This window comes from Benincasa hispida, chromosome 1, assembly GCF_009727055.1.
Source record: "Benincasa hispida cultivar B227 chromosome 1, ASM972705v1, whole genome shotgun sequence".
Lineage (NCBI taxonomy): Eukaryota > Viridiplantae > Streptophyta > Magnoliopsida > Cucurbitales > Cucurbitaceae > Benincasa > Benincasa hispida.
The window spans coordinates 72,067,507-72,080,407 of NC_052349.1; the positions used below are offsets into that span (position 1 = coordinate 72,067,507).

The window sequence follows — 12,901 nt, forward strand, 5'->3', positions numbered from 1 at the left end:
CCTCTACATCTTTCTCTCCATCTCTGCCATGGCCAACTCAGTCGTTACATCACCATCATGACAAACTTTATATCAAAGTGTGATTCTTTCTCTGATCGATCAGAAGTAGAAGCAGAGTTGTCAAATAAGGAATTTTCTCTAATGGCGATCCCACCTTTAGGAAATTTAATCAGGTATTCCCAAATTTTATCCGTGGTGATAAAGCCTTGTTCTTGCTCATGCAGAATCTTCTTTGAGTGACTGCGGGTGACGGGTCCCATTTAGGAATCGGTTGCAATAGTAGCTTTGAATGCAATTAGTGCCAACTTTTGATTTGTTGACTTGGATGATGAGAGAGAGATGAGAGGTATAGAGGTCCCACTGGGCGTGTAAATTATTCACGCGAGGTTTTCGGAGAAATTGCTTCGTGAAATTTGAACTTTTGTATTTGTATTGATTTTAGTATAGCAAGTACAATATCTAATATATAATTATTTGATGCGTTTAAAATAAACGTTAATCTTTTACTTGGTTTATTTTTTTTGGATGACAGGCTTTTGGGCTTGTTGATCTTCTTGGATGATTGGCCTTTGGGCTTGTTGATCTTTTTAGATAATCGACCTTTGGGCTTGTTGATCTTCTTGGATGATCGGCCTTTGGACTTGTTGATCTTCTTGGAAGATCGATCTTTGGGCTTGATGATCTTCTTAGAGGATTAGTGTTTGCACGAGGCTTTCGAAGAAACTTGTTTCGTGGAGTTGAACTTGTGTTGATGTGGATGTGATTCGATATCTAGTACTTGATCATCTGATTCTCTCTCAGTTGAATGCGTACGCTTGACTTGAAGAAGCGGAGCGTATGATTTTCTTGAAGTTGAAGTCTTGGAAGAGTCTTGTATCTTCAGGAGACTTGTGTCTTCAGGGAGTATGCAACTCCAGAAGTCTAAGAGTCTTTTAACTGTTGGGAGAATTCTCTCTGGATTGTAAAATTGTTGACCCCCACAAATGAAGAGAACTTCTCTATTTATAGAGTTCTCAGGTGGACTTCTTGGGTTTGGACTTGGTTGGTTCATGGGTCTGGCCCTTGGGCCCAATTAACTGGACTTGGGCTTGGTTGATCCATGAGTCTGGTCCTTGGGCTCAATTAGTTGGTTTTAAGCCTGATTTGACATTTAGATCGTCTATTTTTGGGCTTAGTTGGACTTTAAACCCAAATAATAATATTAAATTGGGTCAAATTAATTTTATCTGAAATACGTGACTCCATCGAAATTGGTCTTCAACTTCAATTTGGGACACATGTCAACTTCTAATTGGTCCCAAATTTGACGATTTAAAATTTCTTCATTAATTTAATAAATGACGTGCCAATTTGTGATTGGTCCAAAATTTTTCAATATATGGAACTAATTCCATGAACCATTGATGGATGAAACCATTAATGAATGCAGTGGATGCAATAAGCAACAAATGTAAAATTCCTAGACTAATATTGCTTTTTAAGTGATTTAGAAACAAAATGTATGAACATTTTCCTATAATGCATTCAATAACTAGTGAACTAGGACCACAAAAGGATTGAGAACAATAAAATCTCAGTATTTATCCTAAAGTGTATAATTATCTTAATGCATGGAACTGACTCCATGAATCATATGATGCATGCAACCGTTAATGATTAAAATGGATGCAACAAACAAGAAATGTAAAACTCCTACACTAGAATTGCTTTTAAGTGATTTGAAAACAAAATGTAGAAATACTTTCCCTATGATGCATGCAATTTGATAAAAAAAAAAAAAAAAAAGTTAATCGAGTAATGAAGGTGAGTAAAATTAATCAAAATTCTAGATACTTAATGAAAATGATGCAAAAATGCATGTTTCTATGAGCAAATTTATTATTTTTTTATCATTCAACAATATGTTCGATGCATGACATGGATGCAACTATTGATTTATTATTTTTCTCTCTCTCTTTTTTTGTATTTTGGGACTATGTGCGGACCAAAAGATGTCAATAGCACAATAATGTATGAATTATGAGAATTTGTTATATGCATGACATGAATGTAACTACTAATTTCATTTTTTAAGCCTTTGTTTTATATAAAGTGAACGCATATGCTAAAATGATATAAATGAGGAATTAATAACTTAGTGAAGTACAAGATAATGAAAATTAATTTGATGTAAAAACATGAATGCAATTCTTGTTTTTATGTTTGAAGATTTTTTTCTTTTCTACCATTCTATGATGCTAGATTTTTTTTTTTTTTTTTTTGAGGAATCCCATGACATATGAAATGCTAAAATAAAATATACAAAATGTTTAAATGCATAACATAAATAGAAAAAAAAATGTATTATTTATCTTTTGATTTTTGCAAGATAAATATATGAAGATTAACAAAAAAGGTGAGTAAGATGACAAAATTTAATTATTACTGAATAACCAACATAAAAATGGAAGAAAAAAAGTTGATTTTGCATAAGGTATGAAATGAAATATTTTTATAGATAAACAAATGAATTTTGCATGAAGTATGAAATAATATGAAAAAAAATATATATTGGTTATGAAGAACATGTGAAATGGTTGAGGGTTTTTTTTGTTTTTTTAAGGAAAAAAATTAAGGATTAGAGAAAGAAAAGGAGATCAAACATGATATTTACGATGAATTTAATATGCACATGAGTTGATAAACTTAGGATACATGAAGGAAATAAGTAATATGTAATATGAATAAGATAACATGAAAATCAAACATTGTAAATGTCAACAAAATTGGTGTATCATAAAGTTAAGCTTGGAATAAATATATTATTCGCTCTCTAGGATGCATGATGGGGTAAAGTTGGGTTCCAACCTTTCTAGAAAATAAAAAGGTCCCCACATGAACTCCGATGTCAGAAAAAAAAAATAATGGAATCAACTTGAGCGAGAATTTTTCATGCACCTACACGGGAGTTAATAACCTCTTGAAGGTCAACACTAATCCATTCTCAATTCTAATCATATAGGATAGTAGACCGGTTAGAGGGTTTGTGAATATGTGTGAATGCATAGTAGTATGCAAAATAAAATTGCACAAAAAAATTAGTATAAAAATATTTACAATTAATCATATAAAAGACAACAATCAAGTGGACCAACAAATTATAATAGAATAATAAAAGATAAAATGTAATGGTTTGACTTTCTTAAGGTGGTCTCCAGCGGAGTTGCTAAGCTATCGCAACGTGATCGCATGCGGAGCGGCCGGTGTCCTCTTTTATGGGTCTCTTTAAATAAAGAGTTATGAAGCCGTCACCAATCATATTAAAGGCATGATTGGTCGCCTAATTAAAAAAGTATTGGTCTACGTAAATTCAGATTCGAGCTCGGAGTCATTTGTGTGTAGGGAAGGTGTTAGCGTCCCTACAACACCCATAATAACGGTTACCAAATTTTTATCTTTTATTATTAAATTAGAAAAATAAGGTCCACAAAATGTTATTTGTTTTATTTTTAAATGTCTCATATTTATTATCTCACATTTTAGAAATAAAACTTAAGCTAATAATTGTGAGTGACATCAGAGCCATTAAGTAAATTGAAAATTTATTTTGGATTCCCAAAATAACTTCTTATATCAAACTTTGATGATTCTAATTTTCGCTCTCGGTGTTTAATGAGAAATTTCATGTATTTAAGACATTAATAAATTTCAAAAAGCGAACACTACTCAGTCTCATTTTAAATTAAAAATGGTTATTGATGGTTGAAATTCAAATAGTTAATTTTGTGAAAATGATTTCAATTTTAGAATTTTAAATTAGAGAGAAATTTAATGTATTTATGGATTTTTAACCATAAAAACATAAAGGAACACTACTTTTCTCAAATTTATTCTTTTTTAAAATACATATATTCATTTGCAGGAGAACTTTCATGTATTTATGAATTAGAATAATTCACAAAGATAACACTACTAATTATCAAATTTAATTTTGGTTAGAAATTTCATGTATTTATGGAATTTTAACAAAACCCACAAAGAAACACTACTCTGCCTTCAACCACATATTAATTTGCTATCATTTTTAATTTAAGAAATATTTAGTGATTATTTTATTTTTTTTATTTGACTTTACACCTGAGATTAAAGATGGATTTTAGATTTATGCAAAGATACATGTTTATAAAATTACAAATTCACAATAACTAATTGACGACATGTGATAATAATAATTAGAACTAAAATTGTGACATATCAAAGAAAATAAAAAAGTTACAAAAGTGTAAATAAGCTTGCCGTAAAAAAAAAACAGTAAAAAAAAGTTACACCATTAAAAAAACAGTAAAAGTGGAGGACTAAATTCAACGAGAAAAGTATGAAAATAAAAATAGATCAAACAAAATATAGTATCTACACCATTAAAATCGTTATCATTCCAATATGTGAGAAGACGATGTTAGTCATTCCATACCTTCTAGGTCTTGGTCAAGAAGATGCAGATACAAGTTGATAGTTTGATGGTGGCTTCTACGGCATAAACTTTAAAGAAGAGAGTTATCAATTATAATAATCTTTTATTTTTTGATCTCTCATTAGAAAGAAAAAATGATCAATAAGTGATAATCGAAAATGATAGAATAGAGCTATAAAGAACATCCCAATTTAAATAATTATAAATTATATTTTTTTTTCACATTGATAGTTAATACATACATAAAAAAATCTTCATGAAAATATAAAATAAAATGATTAAATTAAAATTGTTGTGTTATCTATATTACAATATCATAACAAGAAAATATTTATTTAGTGTTATATATTTGTTTATTTAAATATATAAAATGTTAATTTATTTTGTTTAAATTAATTTACATAATCCACAAGATAAAAGTAATATGAGATGCCATTATTATCAATGATGAAATGGAAGAACAAGGGAAGTAAAGTGTACTATTTTTTAATGTCAAAGTTGCTTCAATTTAGGAGAGCAATCAATGCTTGTCGTTGATTTTCTTTTTGAAAAGATTGCTTGTTGTTGATTGTTGATAATGTTACACACAACCCTTAATTTCCTGGCTAAATAATTAACCTTTCACCCTATTCCATGGGGATCTAAGACGTTTTTCTCTTGTGATTTCAATTTCATTTTAAGGATAATTACAAATTGACTATTCATTTTGCAAATTTTACTTTAGTGTTCTCGAAATAGTATTTAAAAAAGAACCCCTTAGTTTGAAATCTTTTATAAATTACCCTTTTATTAAGGTTTGTTGTGAATGGTTAATTTATTAGATCTAATCATGAAGACAACTCGAAATGGGACTTGTTTGTAATACAGAGAAAAGAAATGGAAGCATATTATGCACCATCTTTGATAGAAGGCGGCCAAGAGAACAATGCATAGGAGCCCAAATGGCCAAATCTAGCTCCATAGGGAGTGTTTGGCCCAATAAGTTTGAGAGTATAGGTGGGAGGAAGTTGTGAACTCCATCCACCGTTTAGCTTAAGGAGATCATGACCACGACTAAACAACAATAATTTTATATCTTATTAACTCTTTACACTGTGGCCTTTAGGAGTTCACAACTTCACAAATAATACAATTCCACCCCTTACCCTAAATGCCACCCACAATGGCATTGGTGCAATAGAGTACAATGGAGCTTACTCGAAGTGAAGATTTGATTTCAGAGTATCATGACACCCATTTCCAATATCGTAGTGTTTTTAATATATATATATATCCATCTCTCTCATTAAACTATCTAGAGCATTCACAATTACAACTCTAACTCAATTATTTCCTAATAATTATTGTACTTCACAAGTCGCATTAATTTCTTGACCAGCAATATCTCAACCTTTCACTATCAAAACATTATAACAGACAAGTGGCTTCCGCCATCCTTCACTCGAGATTTGTGCTAGTTAGCTCTACAACAACCAAATGGGGGAACTCCCCATTTTAGAATAGGGGTTCCACTATATAGGCAGGAATTATTTTTTCATACCAAACGTTTTCACATTTTTTAGATGTTAACACCGAAGAGAATAGAATGATCGAACCATACTCTCATCCACCAGTCAGACATCCACATGAAAGATAAAAATCGAAAGGGGTGTAGCGATGACTCCTTAGATTCAATGGTTTGGATTTGGCACCTTCTTCTTTAACTGGGTGATAGAGATATATCGTCTACATACCATCGACAAAGAGATCAAAGAAATAGTGTTGACAAACCTAAATTGTTGTTCAATTCCTAGGAACCTATATGTGGTCTATGTCACAATGCGGAAACTATTACTTGTACAAGCAAAGTTGATTCAATATTCTTTTCCTAAAAAAAATATTTAATATTCTCAATCTGAATATATATATGATGATTGTCATGTCTTTCATTAATCTTGTTGGAATGTCTTGAATACAATATCTGGCTCTTCGAACCCAAGTATAGGATCTCACAACTTAAATTGTTTTCGTATTTGTCATATTTATACTATTTACGCTTTGACCTTAGAATTTATAGAGATGCAACTCTTAGATCCTAGAGATACCTATAATCTGTAATCTGAATTATTCTTTCTAATAATAAATTACTCTCCCTCTATCTGTAGACATAGCTAACAAGTAACGCATTATTATAAACCACGCACGTAAATCTATACATTGATTCTCTACTATTTTACTTTTTTTTTTCTCATCTTTATTAGTGGATTTCATCACATATATTATTGTAATCTTACATCATTATCAACAGGAATCACCAACATTGCATATCCTTTCGTAATTGTTAGATGACAGATTTTCCTATACCGAAACCTACTTGTATTGAAACAAATTATAAAAAATTAAACTTAACATCATTCTTACTCAAATATTTCAAACTCAAAATTATGGTACAGATAAGATTTATTTTGCTTTGTTTTTTTAAAATCAATAACATGTCAATGATCAATAAGCCATTATAAGTAATAAACAACATCACAACCAATACTCAAATACCTTGAAAACTTTGTCCAAGTGTTGTAAACAATTCCCTCTTCTTACACCAGAAACTCATTGCTTTATAAAGTGAGAGAAATGAAAGGTAACCCACCAAAAGTTCTCTACTTTTACAAAGTAGAAAAAGGAAAATCCAAACTGACCCTTTGATCCATAATTCCAGCTTCCTGTTGTCTCCTCTTGGGGTCCCATTTCATGAGCATGCTTGCCCTCCTTGGAGCAAAAAACACCCCCTTCATCATCCATTCAGAAAGAGATGAAATTTCTAAAGATACCCACCAAATCATTTCTCCTATCTCCATTCTCCCCCATTTTGTTTCACTATATTTTTTGATGTCAAGGTAGCTAGCTAATATAATTAAAATTCTCAAAACCATCCTGAAATTTTCTTACCTCTAAATGGTGTTCAAAATGAACTGGAACTTCATCTTCCTGGTTTTCTCTTTCACTTTCTGCCCATTTGTTAACTCCTTGCAGGGCAATGACTCCATCTCCATGGATGCCTTTCTTAAAGAAACTGCCTTCAAGACTTTGGTTCGACGCAGGCCATATACTGGCGCTTTGTATCAAGCTAGCCTCCCGGCGAATCTCTCCGGCATGGAGGTTTCTGTAGTCCGGCTAAGAAGCCGGAGGCTGTGGGACAAAGGAGTTAATTTCAGTCACTTTGGCATTCCGTCAAATACCTTACCGGTGCCCCACGTTAGAAGACTGGTAATAGTGTACCAGGACTTCGGGAACTGGTCTTCTTCCTACTTCAAAATTCCAGGCTTCTCACTCCTAACTCCAGTCATCGGATTCATGGTTTTCAACGCAACATCAAACACAGAAGCCAAAAACATCACGAAACTCAGCATCGCCACGATGGAAAACCGCATAGAAATCCACTTCCCAAACCTGAAATTTCGTTTAGGCAAATCGTCGAACACAATGTGTGCAGAATTTGATGAAGATGGTATCTTCCATCTGACCCAAATGGAGTCCCCTGACGTATGTTACTCAAGAAAACAGGGGTATTTTGCAGTGGTTTCAAAGTTGAAGAGGAAGAAGAAGACGTGGTATTTGTGGGTGATTGGGTTTGTTTTGGGCGTTGGTGGGTTGGTGGTAGCTGGTTATGCAGCCATGGTTACGATCAGAGCTTTGAAGACGAAGAAGATTCAGATAATGGAGAAACAAGCGGATGAAGATTTGGTTTTACAGAGTAGATGGGTTGGCAACAGTAAAATGCCAAGCGCAGCAGTGACAAGAACAATGCCAGTTCTTGAGAATTCAAGTTTTCCTTAGCCTTATTTTCATTCACTTTCTGACCCTCCAATTATTTGGCTTTTTTCTCCTACATGACAGTTACCTGTAATGTAATGTAACTTTGTTGCTGTATTAGAATTAGATTTTAATTCAACTATATATATTATAATATGTGGTCTTAGGTTAAGGTCTGCATTACTCTCTTGCTTTGTAATATAATATTCTAAAAGTAACACATTTAAGTTCAAAGATGAAAGTGCTAATGGTTGCCTACCTGTTAAACAAAAACTTCGTAATAGCATGATGTAAATAATTCTTACGAAAATAGCACCTATTTTTCATAATTTGATATGTGGCAAATTATTGTTATTTATTTTTTTCAATATTTTAATTATTTTTTGGTGTGAGTGATGGGAGAGAGAAACATAGAGATAGGTGTATCTACCCAAAAATATTAAGGACAAATGGTTTTGGAAATTGTCAGAAATAACATTATCAAGTTTCATTTTTAAAAACTAGCACATTTTTCGAAAACTCTAAACTAGTTTTTCTTGATCCATTTTGGGCGAGATCGACCATTGAGATTTAGTTTAAAAAAAAAATTAACTTTTTTAAATGTCTTGGGGCTTCTCGGTGAAATCTCGGACAATATTAATACCGAGATTTTACTAATTTTTTCAAATATTATATAATCTTTCCAAATCTTATACCAAATCTTATATCTTTTCAAACTTTCTCCAAATTCAATTATTTTTACCAAATCTTATATCAATATTTTACATAATTTTTCAAATTTTCACCCTAATTTTTGTTTCCACAATTATATGAATTTTCAAATTTCCAAATGAATTTACCAATTATGATTTTTCATATGTATCTCAAAAGCACTATGATTTTTAAATTTTGTAAATAAAAATTTAAGATTTGGAAAAATATAAAGAATCTCGGGGTTAATTTTACCCGAGATACATTGAGATTCTTCATATCTCCCAAATCTTACTTAATTTTTGTAGCAAAATTTGATTTATGGGTTGAAAGATCTGAATTTTAGAAAAATCGATAGAATCTCGGTGTTAACTACCCAAGATTTTTACGAGAAAATTAAAGAGAAATGATAAGTTAGAAAATGTTAAATTTTTATATAAATCTCCACTACTACAAAAAACAAATTACTTGACGTTTTTCCAATGTCAAGAGGGTATACTTGATGCTTATAAAAGCATCGAGTATTCGACTATCAAGTATAGTGTGATAACTTGACCCCAAAAAAACGTCAAGACAAATGTTTCTTGATACAATTTTCGTGTCAAGAAAGATAATACAATTGACATTGGTAGTATGCCAAGTTTATTGATTCTTGACATTGATTACGTATCATATATGATAACTCTTGACATTTTTTATGTGTCAAGTATATATCTTTTTTTTTTTTCAAATTAAATGTCTCAATCGATATTCTCATTTTCTATCTTGTATTCCAACCATATAATTCCATCAACTAAATAAACATTATACATTTAAGATCTATCCACTCAATATATTTACTAAAAATTTCATATGTTCAACTATGACCTTTCATATGAACACTCCTCACAAATTATAATAATATTTATCTTTCACATGTACATGCACAAAGTAAAATCACAAATATTGCTTTTGTATACAAAATTCAACTTTCAGCAAACACAAAAGTGACAAACCTCTCAATAAAGTATATTATTTAATCTATGCATTGAGCTTTGAAGTCTAAAGATCGAGAACTAAAGGTCAGGCAAACCATGTTAATCTCCAAAATAGAATAAAGAGTGATAACGTCAAATTTCAAAATATAGAAATAAGTTTTAAGATACAACAATGACAAAAAATCACGCACAAGGAAAAATGTACATGATTGGCTTACTTTATGCCATGGAAAAATATCATAATCGAAACTTAAAAAATATCTACAAAAGTTAGAGACTTCTAGGATTTCATTCATTCTCTATTGACCATATCCTGCCTCAGGGGGAACAATTGCTTTTCGCTACAAAACAAAGGAAGAAGGGAGAGATTTGAGAAAATATAATAAAGAGGAAGAAGATTATCAACAAATCAAGCATATGCTAAAATTTAAAATAGAAGAATGTAGATACATTTCCCCCAACTTTCACAACTTTCACAAAAAATAGAGAATATTGGAAGCTCAATCTTATCTACAAGCAATAAAAAATTTATTCAAAATTTCATTCACCAAAATAACTAATTAACTCCAAATAAATTACCCAAATTATGGTTTGATTTGAATGCCACTTCAAAACTACAACAAAGTAATCCAACCTACGAAAAGTTCAATAATAATGGTTACAAAATGCAAATTCCAGAAACTATGTAACAATTCCAAAAGAGTTTCAAGACCTCAAAACCTATCAAAACGTCTAAACATTGTTAAATTTGCTGGACAATGGTTCCAATCCCTTGAAATATTTGAATTGAACATTAAAAATTGAAAATAACTCACTTATTAGACCAATACTTCAATGGGTAACAAAGAATTATTAATATTAACCTCCAAACTTACCAAAACCTTGCCAAAATCGGTCTTAAACCTATTGGACAGCAACTCAACTCCTTCCAACACTTCAAAATCAATCTCATCATCAAACATTTAAATAAGTATGCTACATTATAGCCCAAATCACAAATTCATACCAATACATCCAAAACACTTACTCGAAGTGTTTGCTCAAATCGACGCTTCAGCGACTGCAGGTGAAATGTTTGAATATGTGATGGCCTAAGATATAACAGGTGCTAAATAAGGCACGACATTATAAAATACTCAGATTCGTTACTAACCGATGCAAAATCTGCATAGGATTCTTTTTTTTTTCTTTTGTATGTGTGTGTTGAGGGAGGGTGCTTACCTGAAAAAGAAAAATGAGAGACAATTAGGGTGATCCAACATGAACGGTGGTCCAGCGTGAACGTGAAGGCTGGGCGTGAGGCTGCGATCCAACGTGAATAGAGGTCTGGCGCAAGGTTGAGCGCCTGGGCGTCTGTACGGCGGAGGATGGGCGCAAATCCAGTGGAGGACTGATTGGTGCGGCTGCGGTCTAGCGTGAACAGAGGTCTGGCACGTGGCTGGGCGTCTAGCTGTCTATACAGTAGAGGACTGACCGATGCAGCTGCAATCCAGTGTGAACGGAGGTCTAGCACGAGGCTGAGCGTCTGTACGGTGGAGGTTGGGCGCGGATTCAGTGGTGCTGCGAAGAGAGGATTTCAGGAGGGGAAGTTTGCAAGAGAGAAAACGAAGAAGAGGAGGGGGGATTACTACAGCATCTGGGTTTTCTTTTTACTAGGGGAAAGTTAATTATTTTTTGTATTTTATTTGATAATTTTGGTAGGAAGGAAACCAAATTTGAGAGGGAAATGAAAATGAGGGAGAAGGGGAAACAATAAATAAAGATTAAAAAAATATTATTTTTTATATTTTACTTGACATGAAAAATATGTCAAGTAAGAGTTTCTTATACTTGATACGAAAAACGTGTCAAGTAATATCTTATATTACTTGACATGAAAAACGTGTTAAGTAATGGTTCGCGTGAAAATATCCGAAACATTCCATCATTCTCCACTTTTTTAACCCTTTTACTTGACATTTTCTTTTATAAAAGGTCATTACTTATTTTTTTCTCAAAGAAACGTTAAGGAATTAAAAACTACAAGTGTTAAGTAATGTAGATTTTATAGTAGTTCTTGGTGGTTGATCTTGGGCGACATAGATTGAGAAAAACTATTGTAACGAATTTTCAAAAAAGGTGCTAGTTTCGAAAGATGAAAATTAGAGGAGGCTATTTCTGATAATTTTTCGTGGTTTTGAGTAAGATGTTTGAGTGTGGATTTTTTAGATAATCAATTGTTAATTACAATTAAATAACATATTTAGCCCTTATATAGAAAAGGAGGCAAGGAAGAGTGAAAGGTTTAAATCTTTAACCACTTAATCAATATTACATATTTTATGTCAGTCAAGCTGTGATAATTCTTACATCCTAGTCGATGGGCCAATCAAGCTCTTCGACTAAGAGACCAATTTTAGATCAAGAGGTTAGTCAAGCTCTAACGTCTTGATAGAGAGTACATGCTTTATGATCACATTCTATTATGATTGTTGTTTTTTTATTATTAAATTAAAATCCTCTTTTGGTCTTTGCACTTTGGATTGTCTAATTTTAGATCTCCTGCTTTCAATAAATTTTAATATTAATAATTCAAAGTTAAATTTTATAATAAATAAATAATAATAATAATAATTTTTATACAATAAAATATACTATGTGAATATATTTTTTACAATTTATAAAAGGAATGTTTTTTTGCATGAGATTTTTGGAGAAATTTATTTCGTGGAGTTGAGCTTATATTGATGTAGATTTGATATGGATGTGGTTCGATCTCTAACCTCTTATTCTCTCTCTTGAATGTGTACGCTTGACTTGAGAAAATGAAGTGCGTGATGTTCTTAAAGTTGAAATAATTGAAGAATGTTTGTATCTCCAGATGACTTCAGTCTTCAAGTGTGATCCGCTTTAGAAATTAAGGAATCTCCTGACAGTTGGGAGAATTCTCATAATTGGATTTTGGTCTTATTTGACATCTAGGTCAAATTAAGCCTATATTTTGGGCTCAATCCAA

At 31.8% G+C, this 12,901-nt stretch overlaps 1 protein-coding gene across 1 annotated transcript; it reads left to right on the forward strand.

Moving 5' to 3' along the window:
- The first annotated feature begins 7,381 nt into the window (after window positions 1-7,381).
- Window positions 7,382-8,263, forward strand: LOC120079036. The gene has a single exon (XM_039033221.1). It carries the CDS (start codon window positions 7,382-7,384, stop codon window positions 8,261-8,263), a length of 882 nt encoding a protein of 293 aa, XP_038889149.1.
- Window positions 8,264-12,901: the final 4,638 nt, after the last annotated feature.